Source organism: Rattus norvegicus, chromosome 8 (genome assembly GCF_021556685.1).
Source record: "Rattus norvegicus strain SHRSP/BbbUtx chromosome 8, alternate assembly SHRSP_T2T, whole genome shotgun sequence".
NCBI lineage: Eukaryota > Metazoa > Chordata > Mammalia > Rodentia > Muridae > Rattus > Rattus norvegicus.
This window is the reverse complement of record NC_141541.1, coordinates 106,406,808-106,429,503: the sequence shown is the minus strand read 5'-3', so window position 1 is coordinate 106,429,503 and position 22,696 is coordinate 106,406,808. Positions and strand designations below refer to the sequence as shown.

The window sequence follows — 22,696 nt, the reverse complement described above, 5'->3', positions numbered from 1 at the left end:
AGTGGGAAGTTTGAATGTGGTTCCCACTGAAGACTGAAGGTTGGCTTTTCTGACTTTAGCTAGTCCCTTTGACTCCAGCAGTGGCTGTCCCTGCTTCTCTGAGATGGCGCAGAGCCCAGGCATTGCTACGCAGGTCCTAAGCGATCTCTGCCCTACAACTCCAAGAGGCTCTGGCGTTTTGCAGCTCTAGCGAGCGCCTGGCGCCCTCCCCAGACCAGGAGGCATAGAGCGTCCATCCCTAGACCACAGCCAAGGGCAGGGCCTGCAGAGACACCATCCTGGCCCCTCCGTAGGGAGGTCGGTTCAAAGGGCGCATCACGGTAGGGTCGCCTGTGTCTCTACAGAAGGTCCTCAGGAAGCGGGTGATCACTTGGTGGTGGCGCTCGCAGTGCCTCGCGGCGGCAGTTTGGAAAGCCGCAGGGGGGACGCCAGGCCCTAAGGCTCCCCTGGAGCCTCCCGCAAGGGTGCCCTCCGGAGCGGGCGCCTGACCGAGCCGGATCACAGGAGTGAGCGGCATTGGGGATGGCTGAGGAAAGTTGGGGGCCAGAGCTGCGAGGCGGGGGAGCGCGCAACCCCGCGCCAATGTCCGCGCCTCATGAATATGCACGAGCCACCTCCCTCCCTCCGTGACGTCACGGGCCGTCCCGGGGTGAGCGCCGGAGCCGCTCCGGGTCCGCGCCAGTGAGTGCTGCTGTTGCCGGCGAACGAGCGGCGCGGCGAAGGGCAGCCGAGGCGGTGGGTGAGGGCGGCGGCGGCTCCTGAAGCGCACCCGGCAGCTACAGCGAGGCGGCGAGGCGAGCACCAGCGGACACCGGCAGGCGAGGCGGGCGCGGGCGGTAGGCGGCGGCGGCAGCTCGGTGGCGGCTGAGGCGGCGAGGATGCTGCCGGGGAGGCTGTGCTTGGTGCCGCTCCTGCTGGCGCTGGGCGTAGGGAGCGGCGGAGGCAGCGGCGACGGCGGGGACAGCCGGCGGCGCCGCCTCCTCGCGGCGAAAGGTGGGTGCTGGGGAAGTTTGTTCCTCTTCAGGAAGGAGGCAGAGCGGGCTCCAGGGTGCAGACCCCGGACTTAACGCGTGCAACACCCACCCTTTCTTGTGGCAGCCTCGGCTTCTGCGCGCACTGTCCTCGAAGTCAGCGCCCTAAGCCGTGGACCCAAGAGGTTCTCCAGCCCAACCTCTGGGCGGGGTCCAGGCGCCAAGGGGAAGAAGGGGAGGTCTATAGAGTACAGAGAACTTTGGGGTCCTGTGTACTGGGATGGGAGCATCGCGGGTTGGCTCAGGGATGCTTGGAGCAAGGCAGGACACGGGTTCTGTAGCGGGGGCTGGGTGGGTGGGTGAAGCAGGTGTCTGTCTGCTTCTGCTTTGGGGGCAAGAACTAAGGGCTTCAAAGGAGCAAGAGGAGCTGAACCACTCCAGCTTGGGGATGGCGTGGGAACTTGTAGGCTCCTGAAAGCCTTGCCCACACCCCGGCGCTCCGCAGGCTCCGCAGAGCCGGCTCTGGCTCCCCAGGGAACGCACGTCCTTAAGATGGGCAGAGTCCGGAGGAAGCGCGGGATGTGATGGTTCCTACTGAGGTTCACACTCTGCTTTCCTCCGGAGGTCTGAGTCTCCGAGCCCAGAGCTCCTCTCTGGTCTTTCGAATTAATCTTGACCTCTCTAATCCTCCAAGATTCTCCTGAACGCTGGTGTTATCAGGGGAACCTAGAAGCTGCCAAGCCCCAGACTTTGACAGCTGTCTGGGAGCGCTGGGAGAAGCGCAGGTTGGGGAGCCCGCATCTGGAGGGCGGGTCTGGAACAGAAGGTCATGCGGTAGCCATAGGCTGGGAAGCATCGCTGGAGCCAAATTAGTGTGAATGAGGGTGGGCTCAGAGAGGCTGTTGCTGATCGCAGGACAGAGCGCTTGACTTAAGTGGTAACTTGTTGATTCTCTGCGCGGTTGACAAGAAGGGCGTGCTTTTGGTTTTTGCCAGGTGAACTGGGGATATGTGGTCCTTGGAATTCTGTCTGGCGATATTTTGAAGACAGAGTTTTTGTCCTTGTTGGAAAAAGATTCACAAGTAGAGACAGCTTGATTTAGAGGCTTGCTAGCCGAGCTAGGATGGACTGCACAGCATCTTGGATCTCTCTGGAGACTGGGGAGTTAGAGAAGCAGGCCATTCAATTCGGAGTTGTCTGGACTTTGAGAGCTGCCTCTCCTGTCATTTGCAAGTGATAAATTTGGGAAGAGAGGTATTCCTATTCTTTTCAACCTATTAATTCCTGGTGACATAATTTGGAAAAGATTTTATGCACAAGTGTCCTCTAACATTCACCTTTCCTCATTCTTAAACAAGGAGTTTCGTTTTTGAGAGGACAGAAAAATTCATCCCCAAAATATCCTTTTAAAAGTGGTATGGTAAAAGGTAGTCTGTATGAAGAGACCAATGTGATTTGCTGTTGTTCTGGTGAAAATAAGGATTAAAAAAACGAGTGTCCAAGCGGTCTGTTCTTCCTGGATTGACACTTTGACAGGCAGGCAGATTTCATTCTCCCGAGGTTGTCTTTCACATTGTTGCAGACCAAGTGGCATATTTATAAGAGGGTAGGGAGCTCACGGTGAGTAAGGATTAGGGAAGGATTAATCTGGGGAGAGAACTCGGTGTGGTGTGTTACACGTTGCCGAGTTTGCTGAGAACGGGAAAGGAGAGGAAAGGGAAAGAACGGAAATCAACAACAAATGCAGGCTTCCACGAATCTAGATTACGTGAATAATTATATATATGCATACATATATAATGATTTAAATCTGTAATTTTCTTCACTTAGAATATATCCGTTTCACCTTTAAAGCCGTTTGTCACTTTACTGTAAAAGTTTATTGGCCTTGAGAGTGGGCGCTACGCTGGATTCTCCTTGCCGTTCCACCTCAAACCACAAGGGGGCTGCAAAGAGCACCATTTACCATTTATTTATTTAATTTATTTATTTAGAAATAAGTAATGTTTGGTCACAACAGACACGTTTATTATAACAGTTTATTTAACATTTACAGGGTAGACTTTCTTTATTTTAATGCACTTGAAGTTTACATTTCTAAATCATATAATCCCTGAGGACTATTCGGGAGGAACAATAAAACCGAGTTTTGTATGTAACACGCACTGCCTCTGCTAGCGCTGTTTCTAAGGTTTCTACCATTTCTATTTCCATCCTCAAAAAGGAGAAGACTCAGGAGGGTCCACGAGAGAGACTGAACAGAGGGATGACTTTCTCAGTGCACTTCTGAGTCCATAGGTAGAAGACAACAGGGAGTGCGCATTGGGCAGTGAAGCTGAGTTGTGCACACCCTCTGAGTTGTGCACACCCCCTGAGTTGTGCACACCCCCTGAGTTGTGCACACCCTCTGAGTTGTGCACACTCCCTGAGTTGTGCACACCCCCTGAGTTGTGCACACCCCCTGAGTTGTGCACACCCTCTGGACCACTGTTTACAAGTGCTCTCTTGGTCTTGGATGTGGATGGCACGTCTGCATAGTAATGTATTTTGCCTTTGTATTTCTTACTTCTTGCTTCAGGGGACCTAGAAGCTAATTCCCGACAACGGCTGGGGTTTTCCACCTAATGTTGAGTTTTTAGTGCAACCATGTTCCAGAAGCAGACATAATAAAGTAGCCGGGCAGTTGAAACTGCTTCTTCATCCCACTATGCCTAGGATACACATAAAAACAAAAAAAAACCCAAAAAACAAAAAAAACAAAAAAACAAAAAACCAAAAAACAAAAACAAAAACAAAAACAAAAACAAACCCTTGCTGGAGTCCTTTAAAGGACCAGGTTATCTGTACCCGGATGGTCTGTGCCTGGGGTCCAGCACCTAGAAAGAGAACGCACGCTGAGCCCTTGAGGTTGTGAGATCACTGGCATTTTATTAAATTTAATACAGCCCTTCAGGTGACTGGAGTTCATTGTCTTTCTCTGATACATGGTGCCTTTCTCTTGAACAGTTTCCAGGCATTGTTCATAGTAATGTGTATATAACCTGGTCCTTTAAAGGACTCCAGCAAGGGTGAGCATGTATGTAAGCAGGCCTGTGTCTGAGGTGGGACTCAGAATGCGTGTATACCTCTGGGAACCAGGGTTCTGGCTCAAGGAAGCAGTTTTATTCTTTCATTCACAAACTGGAAACCTCCTTTGACTAGTGCACAATATTACACATTGTAGCATCTGTCCTGAAAGGGGGTGTTCACTCCTGTGGGGAATCGTCCTCAGTCATCTTGGGCAAGTAGCACATGGCTCTTTAACAGTCCACAAAGTTACTTCTCCGGGTGAAACACAAGGGCCCAAATATTTCTCCACATTGAACTAGAGTAGACTCTAACCCTAGTCACCTCTGGTCTTATGGTTAGAAGGTCTTCCTCTGCTTTATTCTCATTAATACCCAGCTTGGTCACATGTGGGCATCATCTTCTCTAGGAACTTTCCTGGGATGACCCCTCCCAGAAAGGCACACCTCTGCCTCAGGCATGCAGATGTTTCCTGGCCTGACCCCAGACTGATCTGTGGGTGTTCAGGGCTTCTCTGTATTGTTTGGGCTGGCCTTGAGCTGTGGATGAGCATCCAGGAGTTTGGCTTAGCGTGCACACCTGCATGCTTTCCCAAATGGTATCCAATTTTTGACAGAGACATTTTAGATTTTTCTCCTGTCCTATAAAGTAAAATTTTGAGTGCAGCTGCTAGAGAAACTTGACTTTGAATCTTGGCCCAATTATTCTCTCATTAGGTGATATTAAGCAAATGAATTTATCCTTTGAGTCTTGACTTCCACATCTATAAAGTGGGGATACAGAGCCCTGTCTTGCAAGGTGGTTGTCTTAACAGTATTCAGAAAGCTTCTATTTCAGATTGTGGAGTAAAGGACACTGAATACACAATATAACTTTGATTATCAATCCTCTAACACCTGGTCATAGTAGTATCCAGGACTTGGTGAAACTCCCCTTGTCTGACTTCTTTGAAATTGAATAGCTTTGTCTAATTAACTAAAAACTGGATTTTGCTCTGTCTCTCTTTGTATGAGGACTGTGCATGTATGAGCAAATACCGCATACACATACAAACATACACATACAAACACATGCACATACACACAACTGATGTAAGTTGGGAAAGCTCCTGCATCCTTTACTGCTCTATGAATGCCTTTATAGTTACCTTTTAATGGCCAGCCTGAAACTTAATGCAGAGCGAGCTAAGAGTAAGTACGGCTTGAGAGCGTGTTGTATACTCATAAATAAGCAAGGGCATCTCCATGTATAAGCAGCAGAGACGTGGGAGGCTCTGGTTCCTGGAGGAGTAACTCATGGTGTGATTTGGCTTATAAAAACAGATCAGCATCCAGGCTGCTACTCCCCCCAACCCCCAGCTTGTGGTCCTAGATAGCAGGTAAACGTTCCTTTTCATCAATAGCGCACCCAGCATCTGAGATGGTTTGTACTTACAGCGCTGAGGGTGACCCAAGCTATGAGGACTAAAAGACAGCTTGAGACCCATTATCACATTCTTCTTTATTACTTAGCCCAGCACTAATTGGACCCTGTGGAAATGGTTCCATCGGAAAATTAGGTTTTCAGGAAAGACCACTGGGAGGCCTTGGAAACCATTGAACTGAAGCCATGGGCACTCTGCAGAGCAGAGGACAGAGCTGTGGGGCAGACACAGATAGCAGTCAGAAAGATGCCAGTGATAGGAGTTATAATTATCCAAATATGCCCTGGGCTCTGGTATTTAGCCTGATCACCAAGCACAGTTCCGGGCTGCCATTTTCCTATCTGAGATGAGTCAAGGCAATAACATCAACTCCAAAACAAGAGGTAGATTGTTCTTGGGCCCCCAAAGACCTGTGAGTGGGGGAGGAAATTAACAAGTTTAGAAGTCGAGGGAGCTTTATGGAGAAAATGAGAGGCGTCTTAATGGGTAAGTAGAGACTGGGTAAGTAGATAGGGGTGGGTACAGTAAGAAAAATGCAAAGTAGTAGGGAGGCCCTTGTGTGGTGGAGTGACAAAGGTGAGAAGCATGCTCACACAACACTGATTCCATTGCCCGAATCCAGGCTCCTGAGCGGATAGAATGGTGTGCACTGACTGAGAACATGCTACCTTGCAGATGCTTTCTTAAAGCGCTTGTCACAATTTGACCCTCATACAAACTCTAGGAGCAGAGATCAGAAGCTCCAAGAATGATTTGAACTTGTTCGAGCTGTCACAGAGGCAGCCGGACTGAAATTCCCAACCCAGAACAGTATGGCCACCATGGACTCCCTGCTTGGGTAGCCTCACTTAGCAGAGTGAGTTGAGGAGAGCTTAAAGGAGGCCCTGAGGAAAGTCATGGAGGCTCCATGGGACCTAAAGGAAATGTTGTTCAGAGAGTCCTTCGAAATTGCTGCAGGAGTCTGCGTTAGTGGAAAGTCTCACTCGCTCTTGGCCCTCTTTCTTGATTTGGAGTGAGCCTGGTTTGTCTCCTTTCCCCAAGGCACTCCCTACCTTGCTGTGTCTCGCCCCAAGCAGAGAAAGCAGCTAGCTGGTCCCTGGACCACTCCTTACCAAGGGTCTGCAGCAACTGTCTTTAAGAAGGACCTGTGCTTTTCTTTAAAGAGCCCCAGTGTTTCTAATATGGACGGCATTCCATGGTACCTCCCGTCTTCTCCCGATGATCTGCTCTTCCTCGGGAGCTTTGCCCTCCCATGTTTCACCTGCTCCTTGTTTTCTCCCCCTTCAAAGTGCCATCTTCCTGTTTCCATAGAAGACTGTGACCTCGGATCTCTAAAGGGAAATGTGCCACTCATCCCTTTGAGACTGTTGCTAAGCACTGTATTCAAGAGCGCGCCTCTCCAAGCACTTGAAAGTCCTCCAAGGCTCAGCCGTGCACCTCAGAGCTACTTCCCGAGTTTGGCCTGGCCTTTTCCCTGTCAACTCACAGCTTCTGCTTTGTAGGAGTTTAAAATACCCGGATGAATCAGGACATTAGCCACACACTAAAATGTGTGAAGGAGTCAGACCTTGATGGTGCCCCCTTAAATTGGACTTGGAGCTCGCAGACACTGTCCTCGCTGTGTCTGAGAATGTTTGATCAGTTCAATTATGACTTACTTCTTTGGCGTTGTTGCATTGAATCGTCATGTGATAATTGCCAATCTAAAATAAAAGCACATCACTTCCGTGTCTCCCGCCATTCTCCACGATGTCTGTTTTATTATGTGGTTAAATAAATATGCAGCCTTCTTTTAATTCCAAGTAGAAATCCACCAGGGTGTTAGGGAAAAGTTTTGGTTTTCAGTTCTCATGGTCTGAATTCACCAAATGGGCTTCAAGGTCTGTGGGACCAGAGCCTCTGGGCATCTGGTTTTCTGTAGGTAGAAGAGATATCCATGGTGCCCATTTCTTCTACCTCAGAAGTCCCAGGTGTCCGGATAGATAGCTCTGCACGTCCTTTGAAAGGATGAAGTAGCTAAGGAAATTAAGTGATCATATTTAAGAAATTTGTTTTGAGACTTTGGGACTCCAAACCCCCAAACAAAGCCTCAGATCTTTCTCCCTTCATCTTGTCTTGTAGACTCAGTTAATTATATTTTCTGAAGTTTGAATTTAGCGAGGAGTCCCTCCCCAGTTCTCGGATGCATGTGCCACAGTGCTGGTGGTCCCCATGGTCATACATTGAATACAGCTGTGCCAAGCCCAGAATTTTCAGGGAAATACCAGCAAAACCTGTTAATATTATGTCAAGCATTTTTTTCAATTTTCATGGATAACTGCATTGCAGCAAATTAATTAAAACAGATAAATGTTAATCTAATGCATGTCCCCTTGTAATTAATGAACTATAACCATTACAGGAGCCTTTGATTTATTATCTTAATTTATAAAATGTTGAGTTTTCCTATAAAGTTAGATATAGTAATAGGAGAAGCTGACCCATATATAGCATTAGGAAAAATAATCACATTTCTATAAATTAATCACTCTCTAAAAGGATATAGTTCATTAACACCATGAACTGAAAGTGTTAGATGTAAATTAGATTAACCTTTTTAGTGACATTTCCATTTATATTGTGCATTCTCCTCAAACTTAAAGCACTTTACATATATTAATTCAATTAACCCTCCCCAGACCTTCGTTAAGTAAGTACATATATCAAAGTTGGAAGGGAGGAGAAAGGGAACCCATCAAAAATATTGAAGTCCCCGCCCTAGGATGTGTTATTTATGATCCCTTTGAACAGCAGTTTCTCTGGACTTCCATAGCTTGAGAGCATGGGTAGGTATTCACGATTTCTCACTCCTGTTGCCAGGAACCACTTAGCACCCTATATCTGAAGCTAGAGACACTTCTGCCTCATTCTCAGGCCAAATGCTGCAAAGAAACGCCTGGTTTATTGAGTAAGGTATACACCATCCAACTGGTGATGGATCCGGTCTGTTCAAATGCGTGCAGGTAGAGCTTCAGGCCTTATGGGAACATTCAGGGCGTTGTCTTCTTTGGGGTCAAGCTGTACTTGACCATCTGGATTTAAGGGATGGACTCTTCATCAAGCCATTGGGAGTTCCATGGAGAAGAAGCAAGGTGCAGATGAAGGCAAGGGGTGAAGCTTAAACTTCATGCTTCAGGTTTCCGCTTCAGTCGGCCCTGGGGAGGGACAAGACTTCTATTCGTTCATCTGCTAGAATGAGGACCCGCTGCCCATTGAGCTCACCCCATGAGCTCAGTTACCTGTTTCTCAGGGCGGGTGTGCTGAAGCTGTAGCTTGCCAGTAGGATTACCCCATCTTCCACAGGACTCCCGGTGTTAGGAAGTCTTTCTGTCATTGCTAAGGCTCCTGGGGACAGGAAGGGAATGGAGGGTCTTGTGGCTTAGAAGTTTGGAAACACCCACAGGGAGTTAGAGCGTTTCCCCAGCTTGAGTGCATTTTTTCCATGATAGTCGTTCTTTTTCCAGTTCTTCTCGTCCCTTCAAGTCCTCAGAGCTAGAAAGCACTTGCTTATGGATGGGTTTAGACTTCCTTCTACCAATGCTGCCTCTTGGAAGGCGGTAAGTCTTATCTAACAGTCTGCCTTGGAAGGAAGGTGCCAAATCTGAGGGAATGGCGAACTAAGAGGATGAATCACTCATGACTCGTCACGAAATGAAGGTAGAGGGGCTAATTTTGGAGTGTGGAGGGTTCTTTTCCATGAGTCTGAAGTTAGACAATCACCATCTTTGGTCCTTTCAACCTCGATGGAAGGAAAGATGAAGCCCACAGGGTCCCAGGGTTTTACTTCTTCTTTCTATGTCAGACTGCCCCTGGCCACCCTTGCTATCTGGGAGAGATGGCGAATAAGGTTTACAGGGAAGAGCTGAAAGCCGAGGTACTTCTCAGGAAAGGAAGAGAAAGGCTGCTAGAGAAGGGGTGAAGACTGCACTTGCAGGACACCACATTTTCAGAGTTTTAGTTAACGTTTTGTTTCTGGTACTTTTGTTTGTGGGAATGTGGGTTCTCTTAAGGCAATTCATAATCAGAGTGAAGGAATTCTACAACCAGAGCCTGGTGCCTTCCCTGCCTTCCTTTTTATTGTTCATTTTGTTTCTTTTCCCAAAGGAAATCCAGTCATATGTGTTATTTCAGTATCGGCATCAATCTCGGGATGGTCATTTTTTGATTACTAATTTTAGAATTGTATTTGACATTTCAATGATATATACTCTTCTTTTAGTTAGAAGCAGTGAAAGGGGGTGCTGTTATTTTTTTTAAATCACACTTCTATTCTTTCTCCCTTTGAACAATCTCTTGCCTTAACTCCAATCTTCCAGAAGTTTAATAGCAGCCCCCATGGAATAATTCTCCTTAGGAGGGAAATGGAAGCCAGGGAGTAGCCAACAACCTTTCTTTGGAGGCGTAACTCTTTTCTGGAATTTTCTGTAACTTTTAGGAAACCCAAGTCCCACCATTTTGTTCCTAAAGTGTACCATAGGCTGCACAACTATTGCCACAGCCTTCAGTGTTTCTCCTCTCCCATCCTCCCTGTCCTGTCACAAGACTGCCTGCGACAAAGACTTCAGAATCTCTCTCCTTATACTGGGCCCCAAGGCTTGCTTCTGGCTGCTTCCCTGAAGCCACTCCCTAAGACACTACCAGTAGTGACTAGAGTCATCACCAGGATAGCTTTATGTTTTGTCTCCTCAACCCACAGTTGTGGACAAAGGCACTGTCTGAAAGTGTAGCGCTGTCCACTGAACAGAACAAGCCAATGCTACCAAAGACATGGGTTTGTGATGAGCATCGTCCTCACACCCTATCACCAGCTATACACTTCCAGCTTAAAGGACTTCTGCCTGGGGAATTGGGAGCTGCCACTGCTCTAGACCCGAGTCTCTGAGACCCTGGTATCCTTAGGATCTACTTCATCATCTTACCGGGAAGGAAACATCTATGACCTTGACAAGCGATAATAGCACATGACACCTGCTCTCATCTTGCCCCGTTTGGGGTCTTTGATTCACACGGTTAACACTCTAGTGTCATGGCAGACTGTCTGGAGCAGTAGAGGTTAGACATGTGTGGTAGGCAGGTGTGGGTTGTGTTTAAACCGCACTCTAGTAATAACAGCTTCTGTGCCCCCCCCCCAGCCTCTGTAGGACACATTTTCTATTATCTAAACTGGGTTGGCAGTGGCCAGCTGCCTGTCCTTTGGAACAAGGCTCTTTGGCCCATGCTGAATGGCAGCTGTGGTGACTCTTAAGTTTCTGAGGTTAGGGGAGGGTACAGATGCCATCCTGTTCCTTCTTTACTGGAAACTCTGAAGCTCGGGGCTTGGCTTCTGTGTGGTTCTCAGCACTTTCTCCTCAGCACAGATGTCTGTAGGACCCTGGTTCTCAGCATCGGGCATCCTACATGGGAACTTCAGTGCCTTTTGTAAAGTTAACCACCAGTGAAGTCACAGCATCCCAAGCCCTACCTTGTGCTCTGTAACACAGAACACCATATACTACTGAAGAACACTGTCACACACCGGTGAGAATTGAGCTATCACTGGCTGCAGAGCTGAGGTTCTCCCACACCGCCCCTTTAGGCCTCCTTGTTCCTATCAGCCTTCTGTTAATCCCCAGACTGTACAAATCTTAAGTGGATAAGTCACACCTGCTTTCCAAAACAGATCGTTAGAAACGATTTGCAATTTGTAATATCGGATGCGTGTGTACAAAGAAGCGAAGATGAGGTTCTTAATTGGAAAAGCTTTGTTATCAATTAAAGTGGGATGGCCGCTTGCAACGAGGCCCGTGGATTTCTAAGCCCACAGCTAGGGCATCAGGGAACAGAGGCTGAGCTTTCTGGGTTGTGTATATATATCATCGTCTACAGAAATGTACAAAGGGAAATCTCTCTGAAGCCAGAACATTTACTTTGGGATCTAAGGAAATGCTGGTTCAATTCTGGGCATTAATGCATGACTTTATGCACAGGGAAATACTACTTCTCTCCATCAAACCAAAGCCCAAGTCTTCTGAGACTGGCAAGAGGCAATCTCTCCTAGATTACAGAACCTAGAGGTGTGGGCTATATGTGGCTTGCAGTGGAGGGTAGATTCCTGGTATATATGATTTTGCCCCTTTCTCCTATGGGTATGAGTTGTTCTCTGGGTAATCCTACCATTTCCCACCTATGCTAGCTCCAGATCAACCCAGGGTTTCTCTCATCCCACAACTGCGGTTCAAGTGGGAATAACATTGCTTTACTGAGGCTGGGGCGTGGATCAAGCAGGCTTTACTAGTTTTAGAGTGTGTAACAGGAAGTAAGCAGAAAGGATCTTAGAACCAAGAGTCAGCCTCCCTCCCCCATCATACATATTTTGCAGTGATACCATTATTATCCTGAAATGAAATTTACAGACATTTAAAAAAAAGTATGTGCATAATTTAACAAGTCATATGCTGCATAAACTGAGATATAGAGGAACTACAAGGATGTAATGTGTAGCATGTTCCAACCCGTACTAAAGGCCTACCCATATACTAAAGGAAGAGTAGATGCTTATTGTGAATCCACAGTGATTTCATGTGAGCCACTGTGAATTCAGTAGCCACCAGCACATTCACGTGTCTAGTATCTAGGTGCTAATGACATCATGGAAAGGAAGGTGGTAGTGTGGCTTTTACAACTGGTGAAATGTTTCTGGTAACAAGCTAAACAAGGGAAGACACATGCCTCTGTTCTTAGGACAGAAGACTCTGGCTCTGTTAGAGACACACAAAGAAAATCCAGCTGACCTGTTCTGGTGTGGATGCTGTCAAAAAGAGAATGGCACAGCTTAGGTGATGTTCAGGCACAGAGGTGATGTTCTCACCCCTGCCCGCACCCCAAGATACCAAAGCTTAAAATGTACACACGTTTTATAAATATATCCTTTCTGGGACCTGTCATGGGGTAAGAGGGAGCTGGTGGGCAAGTGAAACAGGCCGACTTTACTAACAGTATTGTGTAGTTCTCTCCTTCAGCCTGGTCCAGACTCCTACTGCCCTGAATTAGAGCAGCTATGATCACTTGGTTAATTTACTTACGAGACAAGGTCTATGAATGTTTCCTCAGGGAAGGAGATGGTTAACCCCTAGGTTCACAAGGCTCAGTAACCTCTATGAAATCTCTGTGAGGCTCGACACTTCTCCCAAATTACGTAAGAGGTGAAAATATGAACTGGGACCTTTAGAATCTCAGTAGTGTGGCTGCCTGCAGTTGCTTTATCAATAATGCAGATTTGCATGGGTTGTTCATGCCAACAACTCTTCATGCCTCTAAGTCACATAGGGGCATCTTGGTGGTGCAGTTTATCAAGCATGCATTAGAACATCATTTAGACCAGAGGACATTTTCGGGGAGGGGCATGGTTCAATATGGTGCTCCCGCTTCTCTCATTCTGTCCTTAATTCACAGAAGTGGTAAGTGGGACTGGTGGGCCACGGCGTGCCTCATTCCTTTGGGGTGGGTGATCTCCTTTGCGTCTGATATAAAACTAAACATTTAAAATGATCTGGACTAAGTCTGCAACCAAATGTAAAGGAGAAACTGTGAACCTGGCTGGAACATACTTTTGGTGGTTGCCATCCATGTAGAAAGAGGAGCTCAGCAGTGTGTTAGGTCACACCGATGAGACAGTGGACTCAAACGACGGGATGGACATGTGGTCAACACTTACATTCCAGAGATGAAATGTCCTGTTGATGACAAGCTTCTGTATACTTTCATCGGAAAGGTAGAGGAAGGAAGATTTTGATTTTGTTTTGTTTTCAAATCCCTAGGAGACAGGGTCTCTCTAGGTAGCTTTGGCTAACAACTCATAGAGCTCTGCCTACCTCAGCCTCCATGTGCTTGGATTAAAACTTCCATTTCCCTTCCTTAGTAGATTGAAGTGTTGCTGAGGATCAGACTATTTTGCCAAAAAAGATTCAGCAACTTAGACATGAAATGCAATTTGATGCTTTGATTTAATGGGAATACCACGTTCTCTTACTAAGTGGTTTGGTAACATTTGGTAGCTCTGTAATATTTGACTTGGAGTTGAGTTTATAAAAATTTTAGCCTAATAGTAACTTCAGGCCACTGAGGGATGCATGTATTTTTGAAATGAAAAGACCTGGTTGACATTCTGAATCCAAAGTCAACATCATTTCTTATGCGCCACCATATTTTCAATTATGATAGATAATGAGATATGAATTTAAAGATGACTTTCCTGGAAGCTCCCGCACAGACACAGCCTGTGTGTAATAAGGAGAAAGCTTGGTGGGAGGGGTTCTCACACCCACCCTTCTGACTTGACTTACTAAATACTTCTTTCCCAGGCTGCTCTCCCAACCCGAACCTGCCACATTGGTTCCTTCTTGAAGTCTTGGAGTAGATTTAGAAAGAGAGAATTTCTGTAATTTTCTGACGTATTTACCTTCTGATGCTCCAGAAAGTGCGTGCGCACACGTGCACACAGACACACACACACACACACACACACAGACACACACACACACACACACACACACACACACACACACACACACACACTCACAGAAGCAAAAGAGAAAGAAAGAGGTTAGGAAATCCCCGAGAGCCAGACAGAAGTACATCAGACAACAATTTGGAGGAGTAAGACAGATGGCTGGGATATGTTATTTTAGCATCTCTTTGACGTTTCAACACATATGCAGGCCACTCCCAAGTAAGTAGAAGATGCTCAAAACGGACACTGCTTTCAGTATGGCAGCGTTTGGCAGCAGTTAAGGTCAGGCTCTCATTCAGTCAGTCCTGGACTGGTAGTTTTATAAAATACTGGGATTTTCTATTTTTTCATGTAACTCTAGTTTTCATGTAACTCTAGTGTTTTTAGATCTTCCTACACCACAAGACAAGATTGGAAATGGCCTAATATTTCGCCTATAGCAGCTGAGAATGAAGAGTGGCCGGCCCTATCGCCAACCTCAGTCTGCTGAGCTAGGAGAGCAGAGCGGTGTTGCCTTAGGGAGAACTTGCTCATAGTGGCTTGGAGACTGGAGCCTCCCACTTACAGAGGCAGTGAGCTTCAGGATATGCTCTATGCTTGTCTTGACTTCAGTGTGGAACGGGTTTTCTCAGGATCAATGTGGTACGGTTGGCTAGCAGGCAAAGGCAGATAGATGGAAGACATGTGTATGGAGAGAGCAATGTCTCTGTGGTGTAATGCACATGTACGGAGAAAGCAAGGTCTCTCCACCTCTCCACAGAGGGCGGTTCTAACAGCTCCTGTCAGTGCCTGGCCACATCTCTGTTTGGATCTGCAGCCCAACTTCAAACAGAGTCAGCCTTTTCCTTGTGTCTTCTCTCTGATCACTAGAATCCTAAACTTGTAGTCATGGGATGTCACAAGTTTTAGGAAATTTATTCCCAGGACCTGTTTTATCAGTGGCTGCCAAGAGTCACCAAATCCTTACACCTCTCCCCTCTATTCCCACTCCCTTTACCTGCAGGTGGAGGACATCTGAGGGACCCAGCATTTCAGCTGCCTGTGGTGGTAACTGGCTCCCTTCTCTTCTTGTCTTACTGTTGTACTCCTCTTTCCATCCCCCCTGAAATCACCCCTCAAAACCTACCGTGGGGCCTAGACTTGGGGCCTGCTTTTGAGGGAACTCAGACTGAGAGAAGATGAGCGATAAAGCCACTTACAGAAAGTGTCCTTGCTGTGCCTCTCTCAATCCCCCGAGGCAAATCTATCAAGACTGGAACATCCAGTGCTTTCAGACATTCGGCCAGACTTGCTTGGCAGCTCTGAGGCTTGGTGGGACATTTGGAGATCTGTATATGACTTCTGGGAACTCGAGGTGCTCATGTGCGGGACTTAGAACCCGCCTTCGTACCATCTGGGCCTGGAAGACTTTGCTGGAACTGTGCACTGTTCCTGTGACTGCAGCTGATGCAGACACAGGGCTCAGAGGGAGTAAAAGTATTTCTCTATACCCAGGCTTTGGACGGCTCCTCGTGGACAGGGTGGCCCCAGTTCCTCGAGCCATGTCTGTGCTATGAAGTCCCCTTCTGACTGTGAAAAGAGTTGGGCTAGGCCTGATGCCTGCAGCCCTCGTGATCCAAGTATCTGGGGGAAGTTCTGGCACTCCTGATCACAGCCAGATCTTTTGAGTGTCTATGTTCAGTATTTTCTCAGATCACCTATAAGTAAATTTGTGAAGCCCTTAACTCTATCACCTGCATTTCCCTGGCCAGTATGGAGCAGCCCACAAACCTGAAATCCCTCCTCTCCCCGGAGCCTCCAGCACACACAGGTCTGAATTACTGTGGCCATTCAAAGATTCCAGACATAGCACTGAAATCCTCACTGATAAAAACTCTGCCCTTTCTCTGAAAGACTAGATACACTGATCCATTGTCACAGGCACAGCTTGATGTGAATTAGCCCATCCGCTTAGCCTAGTATCAGGGCCAGCTCACAGGGATTTAGATTTTTTTTTTTTTGACAGACAAATGACTTTATTTTCAGAGATGAGTGTTATCAGCATATAAAATATGTGCAAATAAGGAATTGCTGGAACTGAGTACCACATCTGACTATCAGAAACGTTCTCTTAATTCCGGGTGACTGATGCGTGGGGTGTGAACCGTCTCTGGATCTTGATAACGTTCCTTGGAAGCTGTTGCGGACCTGCTCCAGACTCATGGTCTCATCTCAGAAAATGGGCACAATAAATCTCAGCCTTAGAGGCTGCTATACAGTGAGCTCGAGGTTAGACTAGAGGAGGCTGGTGCTTCGGTTATTGGTTGGTAACCCACAGTCTGGCAGCGATAGCTTTCCTATGTTCTTAGGTCCTGCCATCCAAGGATTTAAAGGTGGGTTGGTGATAGTAGTTTGCCTCTGCTCTGTGACGTCTATGAACCTGACTGGAGGTTGAGATCATCTGGATGTTTCTTCAGATGGTTAGGATGAATATCTCAAGGGATGGACCTTATTGAGAAAACTAACCAGGTCCTGGGAGGGCCTCGGTTCACGCCCCCTCGATGCATGATAATTAAGGATGGCACCCCTCTTGCCTGGAAGGGCAGGGCTCCAGCACACAAAGCAGAATCTGCAAGGTGTCTTGTGGGCTTGTCTGGATCCCATTCCTAATGCAGCCAGAGCAAAGATCTTTGCAGCACCCTAAGTGTGGCTTTCCCTAATGGGCGGCTTGAGTTCTTTTCTTGCTTTGTTGTACCTGACCTTGGTCTTATCTGGAATGGCCTTTGTGCCTCAAGAAAGGACAGGTAGACGGAGACACTCATATACTGGAGAGTAAATCTGGAATATTCTCTATGAGAGGCTGAGTACCTAGGAAGAGAATTCTGAGAAGACTGTGGTAAGTGAGACCCAAGGGCTGAAGCATGGTGACAGGGTCTACAAGTCTGAAGACTTTGTTAAGTTACACACAACCTGCCCTGCAGCTAACACAAAGAACAGTGTACTCTAGACCAGCATGTTCCGGATACTCACATGCACCAACTCCTGTTAACCCCACATGAACTATGTGGGGTACCTATCTTAATATAGCTGATGAAACAGCTAGAGATCTTCAGGCTCTAGTACTTGAGTCCTGATCACTGATTTCAGAGTCCTTGCTTTCTGCTTGCTCTTGTATGCAGCCTCTCATGAGATAATGGGTTCACCTATTTCTCTCTCTCTCTCTCTCTCTCTCTCTCTCTCTCTCCCTCTCCCTCTCCCTCTCCCTCTCCGTCTCTCTGTTTGTATGTGTGTTTGCCTGTGTGTACATTAATAATGTACCTAGTTCTGTACTTAGTGAGAGCAAGAATGTGTCTTTTTCAATGTTCCCCGCCCCTGCACAATTTGAGTGCCTCAGAAATGAGAACTGGGCTTGACAGAGCCTTTGAAATGGCTCAGCATGAGGATTGTCTTGTTGGCAACACCTGCTGGCCTGGGTGTCAGGGAGAACAGATGAGCATTGTTCTCCACATACTATTCTCTGAAGGAGATTGTGTTCTGGTTTACTGTTGAAGCATTGGTTTTGATATGGCCACACAGAAGGTCTACTAAAGGGATGTCCCACTTGGAACGGACTCTCATTTTTCCTGTTTCCAGGTTAAAAGCAATAACCATGAAGCAAAGAGAAAGAAAGCTCTCCAAAGAATAGAGTGAATGGCTGACAGGTTAAAGCGGATGCATAAATGCAGCATTTGCATGACAAAGACCCCGAGCCCAGTGCTGATTGTCATTCACCAGTAATGGGATTCCTGGAAATTCTGAAGGTCTTAATTAAATAAATCCATAATTTATTTTTGTTGGTAAATGCTTTTGGCCTCAGGAGCTATTCAGGCTAGGGTATCATTTTCTGAACTTAACCTTACCAAGGCTGTGTCTGTCTTATAATCCCCCTTTCTCCCTCCTCCTGCTTGGAGCATATGCTTCCTCGAAGGTTGTCTATTTGAACAACAGCTCTTTGCCCTCAAGATGATCTGAGTTTTGATAGGGAAACTAAGAAGATGACAGATTAAAGTAGTAAATGATAATTCTGTGCAGGAGCACAGGGCAGGAGCGGAGGTTGGTGGAGTTGATGGGTACAGGGGATGCCCCCTCTGGGCAGGACACTCCAGGACTGCCCATCTCTCCAGCATTGGTTCTGCTACACCTGACACTTTGAACTTGGGACAGAAGCAGGCGGTCCCTTCTGTCTTAGGGTTTTATTGCTGTGAACAGACACCATGACCAAGGAAAGTCTTATAAAGGACAACATTTAATTGGGGCTGGCTTACAGGTTCAGAGGTTCAGTCCAGTACCATCAAGGTGGGAACGTGGTAGCATCCAGGCAGGCATGGTGTAGGAGGAGCTGAGAGTTCTACATCTTCATCTGAAGGCTGTTAGTGGAAGTCTGACTTCCAGGCATCTAGGGTGAGGGTTGTAAGGCCATGCCCACAGTGACACACCTATTCCAACAAGGCCGTACCTCCTAATAGTGCCACTCCCTGGGCCAAACATATGCAAACCATCACACCTTCTTCTAAGAGACCTCACTTCCTCCCCTTCTAGGACCCTGGATTCATCACTGTTCACTCCACTCTATTCTAGATCCTAACCACTGTGAAGAGAAGTCTCAAAACACTCACATCTTCAATAACTTTTAAAATTAAGCTTTTCATTCTTCCTCAATTTTGCTCCAACTTTAACCTGAACATGCCCCAGGAAGAGTTCATATAATCCTTATGCTTTTCTTTCTTTTTTTTTTTTTCTTTTTAAATTTGAAAAGCTTGATTGGCCCACTGGACAGCAAGCTCTGAGACAGAGCAGGGTTCATTTTTCATTCCTGATGGAGCCAGGCATCTGACCTGTCAACTGCATGGATAGACGAAGGTGTGAATGAAGCAGTTTAATGAGATACCTTGGAACATGTGGCGTTCTTATGGGTTATGAAGTTAGAGAGGGTTCCAGAGATAGGGAGTGATATTAGCTAAGGGATCAAAGCTTGCAGAGGATTTCTGGCATATTGCCTACAAGTTGAGACCAGCTTTCTTATCAGAACTTCAATTTTAGGTTCTAGGGAGGAAAGGGGCTCCATAATGCTGTGCTCCATGCGCTTGAGCTACTGGAGCTGGGCCAGTGTATGTTACTGAGCAGCACATTCCCAGGCCCTCAGTCTCAGAGCCACCTTGAGAGGGTCCCTAGCTACTTGCTCTCCTTCAGGAGGAGCGCCCAGGGCCAATTCATACTTGAGGTTGGTCACAACCTTTTGCTTAATTTTTAGTTTGTATGAACGGTTTGCCCAATCACAGGGTTATGGCCACCAGAATACTTGACCTGCAGTGTTGTCTCCTGAAGGTCGAAAACTGCCAGTGAGGACCAGGGGTGTCCCTGGTCACTCTTTGTAGGGCCTATCATCCACATGGTGTACATGTTACACCGCTCTCTGGGAAGCATACGGCGAATTGGGTGGACTTCATTTTCTTCCTTGCCTGGGCTTTCTGCAGCCGATTTTTTCCTTCCTCTCTTTCAGTGATTACATTTGTCTTGTGGCCTAGCATGCATTTGTATATAAAAGACTGAGATCCACTGCAGAGTGTGGGAAGGCATCAATAGGTAAAGTAATATGTTTGATTTCTGCTTAGGATGACATGATGTAAATGAGAGTATGGCTGCCCCTGACATACCTGATATCAGGCATTGAGCAGAGGGAAAAGATAGCAATTAGAAATCCACAGAGACATTCATTCACCTGGAAACTCATTTCTCCTATCAGCAGGCTAGTGTTTCTATGGACTCTGGATTAGGCCATAACCTTATGCAAAAGAGTCAGATATATTGGGAAAGTGGGTACACTATGGAACATTGTACTATGATTCTACTTCCACATGTATATAGTATTTCATCCTTCTGGGATGACTTGGATCTTATATGGTGGTGTCTTAGAGGAGAAGCAATGTGATAAAGGATTATGTCATTTTCCCGGTTAGTTTAGATCTGTTCATAACCCCATGATGCTCTGCTGTGTGGTAGAGAACTGTATCCTCCAGAAGTCTGGCTAGTTTGTATCTAACTTGATAAAGTCAAGATGTGGACCTGGTGAAAGACTAGAGGATGGTAGGAAGCCACTGTCTTGTTCTCCATCCTTCCTTTGCCCTAGGTGACTTCAGTAATCTTTCCTCCCTGTAGATGTAGCCTAACACCCTGCCTCTGTCCACTATGTAAAAGGGAAATCTAAAGTTCTGGACCTGTCATGTAGCCCTTACCTTTAAGGCTCTGGCATCCCTGTTTATGTCCTCTGTCCATTCAGCCCTAGGGTTATAGTAGTTTCGTGTCTTGCCAAATGATCTGGGTTTCCATTACTTGGCACTAAGTGACTTTTCCTGAGGATTGTATTTATTCACCAAAGATGGAGGACAAAGACATACTAAAGAAATGATCTCATCAAGTTCAGCTAGGTGAACCAAAGAATTTATTGATGTTATTCATAGGAGCACAGATGAGAGTTTTCTTACAGAGCATGGGTGACGTGGGCAGTTCTTTTACTGTCCAAAAAGCTCACCCAGCATTCCTGCAAGGCATATCACTGCAGTTCCTTGCCCAACTTTCACGCAGCTACACTAAACAAAATTCTGTAAGTTGTTTAGTGCTTATTTATTCCAAGGGATGAGCTTCTTGACTTCTGTAAGGTTAACGAGGTCTGGGTCTTATAAGTTTCTTGTAGGTATCATGAGCCTTGTGAGTTTCCTTCTACCTGCTATATGATATTCGGTTGTCTGATTATTTTGTATTAAATTTGTCCAGAGATACATGGAATAATTATAGGTTTCTAGTTTGGATGATGATTGGTATAATGGTACATCATCACAGGACTAGGCATGTAGCAGGTATTATTTCTTTCACCTTTTGTCTCTTGAATTTCCTTTGCTCTTTTTCCCCTGTCTCTATCCTGTAAGATTTTTACTATTGTAAGCCATTCATTTAGTTCCTCCTACTCCCACTCCTTATACCTGTGGCCTTAATACAACCCCTTTGGCCCCACAAAGTAATGAGTATGACTACTTGTTTTCCAGTTGGTGGAACCATTTGGGAAGGATTAGGAGGTGTGGTCTTACTGACAGAGGCATGTCACTGGGGGCAGGCTTTGAGGTTTCAAAAGACCTGTGCCATTCTCAGTGTTCTATCTGCTTCCTTGATGGGTGAAATGTAAGCTCTTGGCTGTTCCTGCTGCCTTTCTTTTACTCTGCCATGATGGATCTAGCTCGATCTCTTTACCATGTCACCTACCTAGTTTATTCCCTTCAGTTTTCTATCGTAAGGAATAGAGCCTCATCCACCCCAAGATCCAGACTGAAAACATGTTCTTTTGCCACCTAGTCCACTTCGCCCTAGCTTAGATCCTGTCTTCTTCATTTTAGACCATTACGGTGAGATGCTGTCCCCGTGGTTTTATTCTCTTCCTCTTTCCAGACACTCTTTACTAGATCGGAGCATATCAGTCCTTAGTTGAGCTTGAGTTGACTCTCTTGGTTTACAAAGGTTCTGGACATTGAATCTTCTTGGTGTCAATTCTAGAGGACATGGGTCACTCTCATTTCTCCCCCAGGGGGTGACATTAGCTTGTAGCCCCAGTCAGTTACTCCCACCTGCTGACTATAAGCATTTGCTGTCCTTTCCTTCTGTGCGTCTATCAAATAGCTTTCGGGAACATTTAGCCATCTTAGAAAGTTTGCTGATGAACAAAGTGAGGGTTGTCAGTTATGATGGAAGTTATAGTGTGGTTTAGCTATGCAATGAGTGGTGGGAGGGGGCCAAGAGGACAGTTCCTTTCAGTTAAGGGATTGCCAAGGGGTATCAATCACTTAGGACTACTGCAAAGACTCTCAGAAGACAAATGATTATTTCAAGGGTCATAACTTGTGTTGGCTAATTTTATGTCAACTTGACACAGACTGGAGTCATCTGAGAAGAGGGAACTCCAGTCGAGAAAATTCCTACATAAGCTTGGGCTGTAGGCAAACCTGTAGAGCATTTTCTTGAGGAGTGATTGGTGGGGGAGGGCCCAGCCCATTGTGGATGGGGTCATCCCTGGCCTGGTGGTTCTGAGTTCTATAAGAAAGCAGGGTGAACATACCACGGGGAGCAAGCCAGTAAACAGCATTCCTCCATGGTCTCTGCACCAGTTCCTGTTTCCAGGTTCTCAACTGTTTGAGTTCCTGTTCAGAATTCCTCCAGTGACAGCCTATGGATGTGGAAATGTAAACCAAATAAATCCTTTCCTCCCCAACTGGCTTTTGGTCATGGTGTTTTATCATAGGTATAATAACTCAAACGAAGACACACCTTTAACAGAACGACAAGTCTTGAAAAGCTGAAAATTCCCTTGGATATATGTTACAATAGAGAACGCAGAACAAGATTTACAGCCATTTCTCTAAAACTTTTTTAGCTTTTTTTTTTTTTTCTAGAAATCACTGAATAGAAATTTACAAATCTTCGCCTGGACCCCAGAGATAGACAAACGAGGAGCTCATGAAATAAGCTTCCAGGCTAAGGAGTGACAGCAGAGCCCCTGTGTTTCTAACTGTTGCAACAGATAAGTCAGGGAGACTCCTGGAATCAGGCTCCAGGTGCCTCAGCTTTGAGCTCAACTTCTTCAAAAAACTAGGGCCAAAGAACCAGCAACCCAGTCAATCATCCACACAAACTGAGCTCTTGTTTTGT

The 22,696-nt window shown here is 46.3% G+C and overlaps 1 protein-coding gene across 1 annotated transcript in view; it reads left to right on the top strand.

Moving 5' to 3' along the window:
- Nucleotides 1–680: 680 nt before the first annotated feature.
- The window catches only part of Clstn2 (calsyntenin 2), a 609,459-nt gene continuing 587,443 nt past the window's right edge, over nucleotides 681–22,696 (top strand). Inside the window, 1 exon segment of the mRNA NM_134377.2 lies at nucleotides 681–993. Coding sequence (NP_599204.2) covers nucleotides 879–993 — 115 coding nt within the window. The 5' untranslated portion in view covers nucleotides 681–878.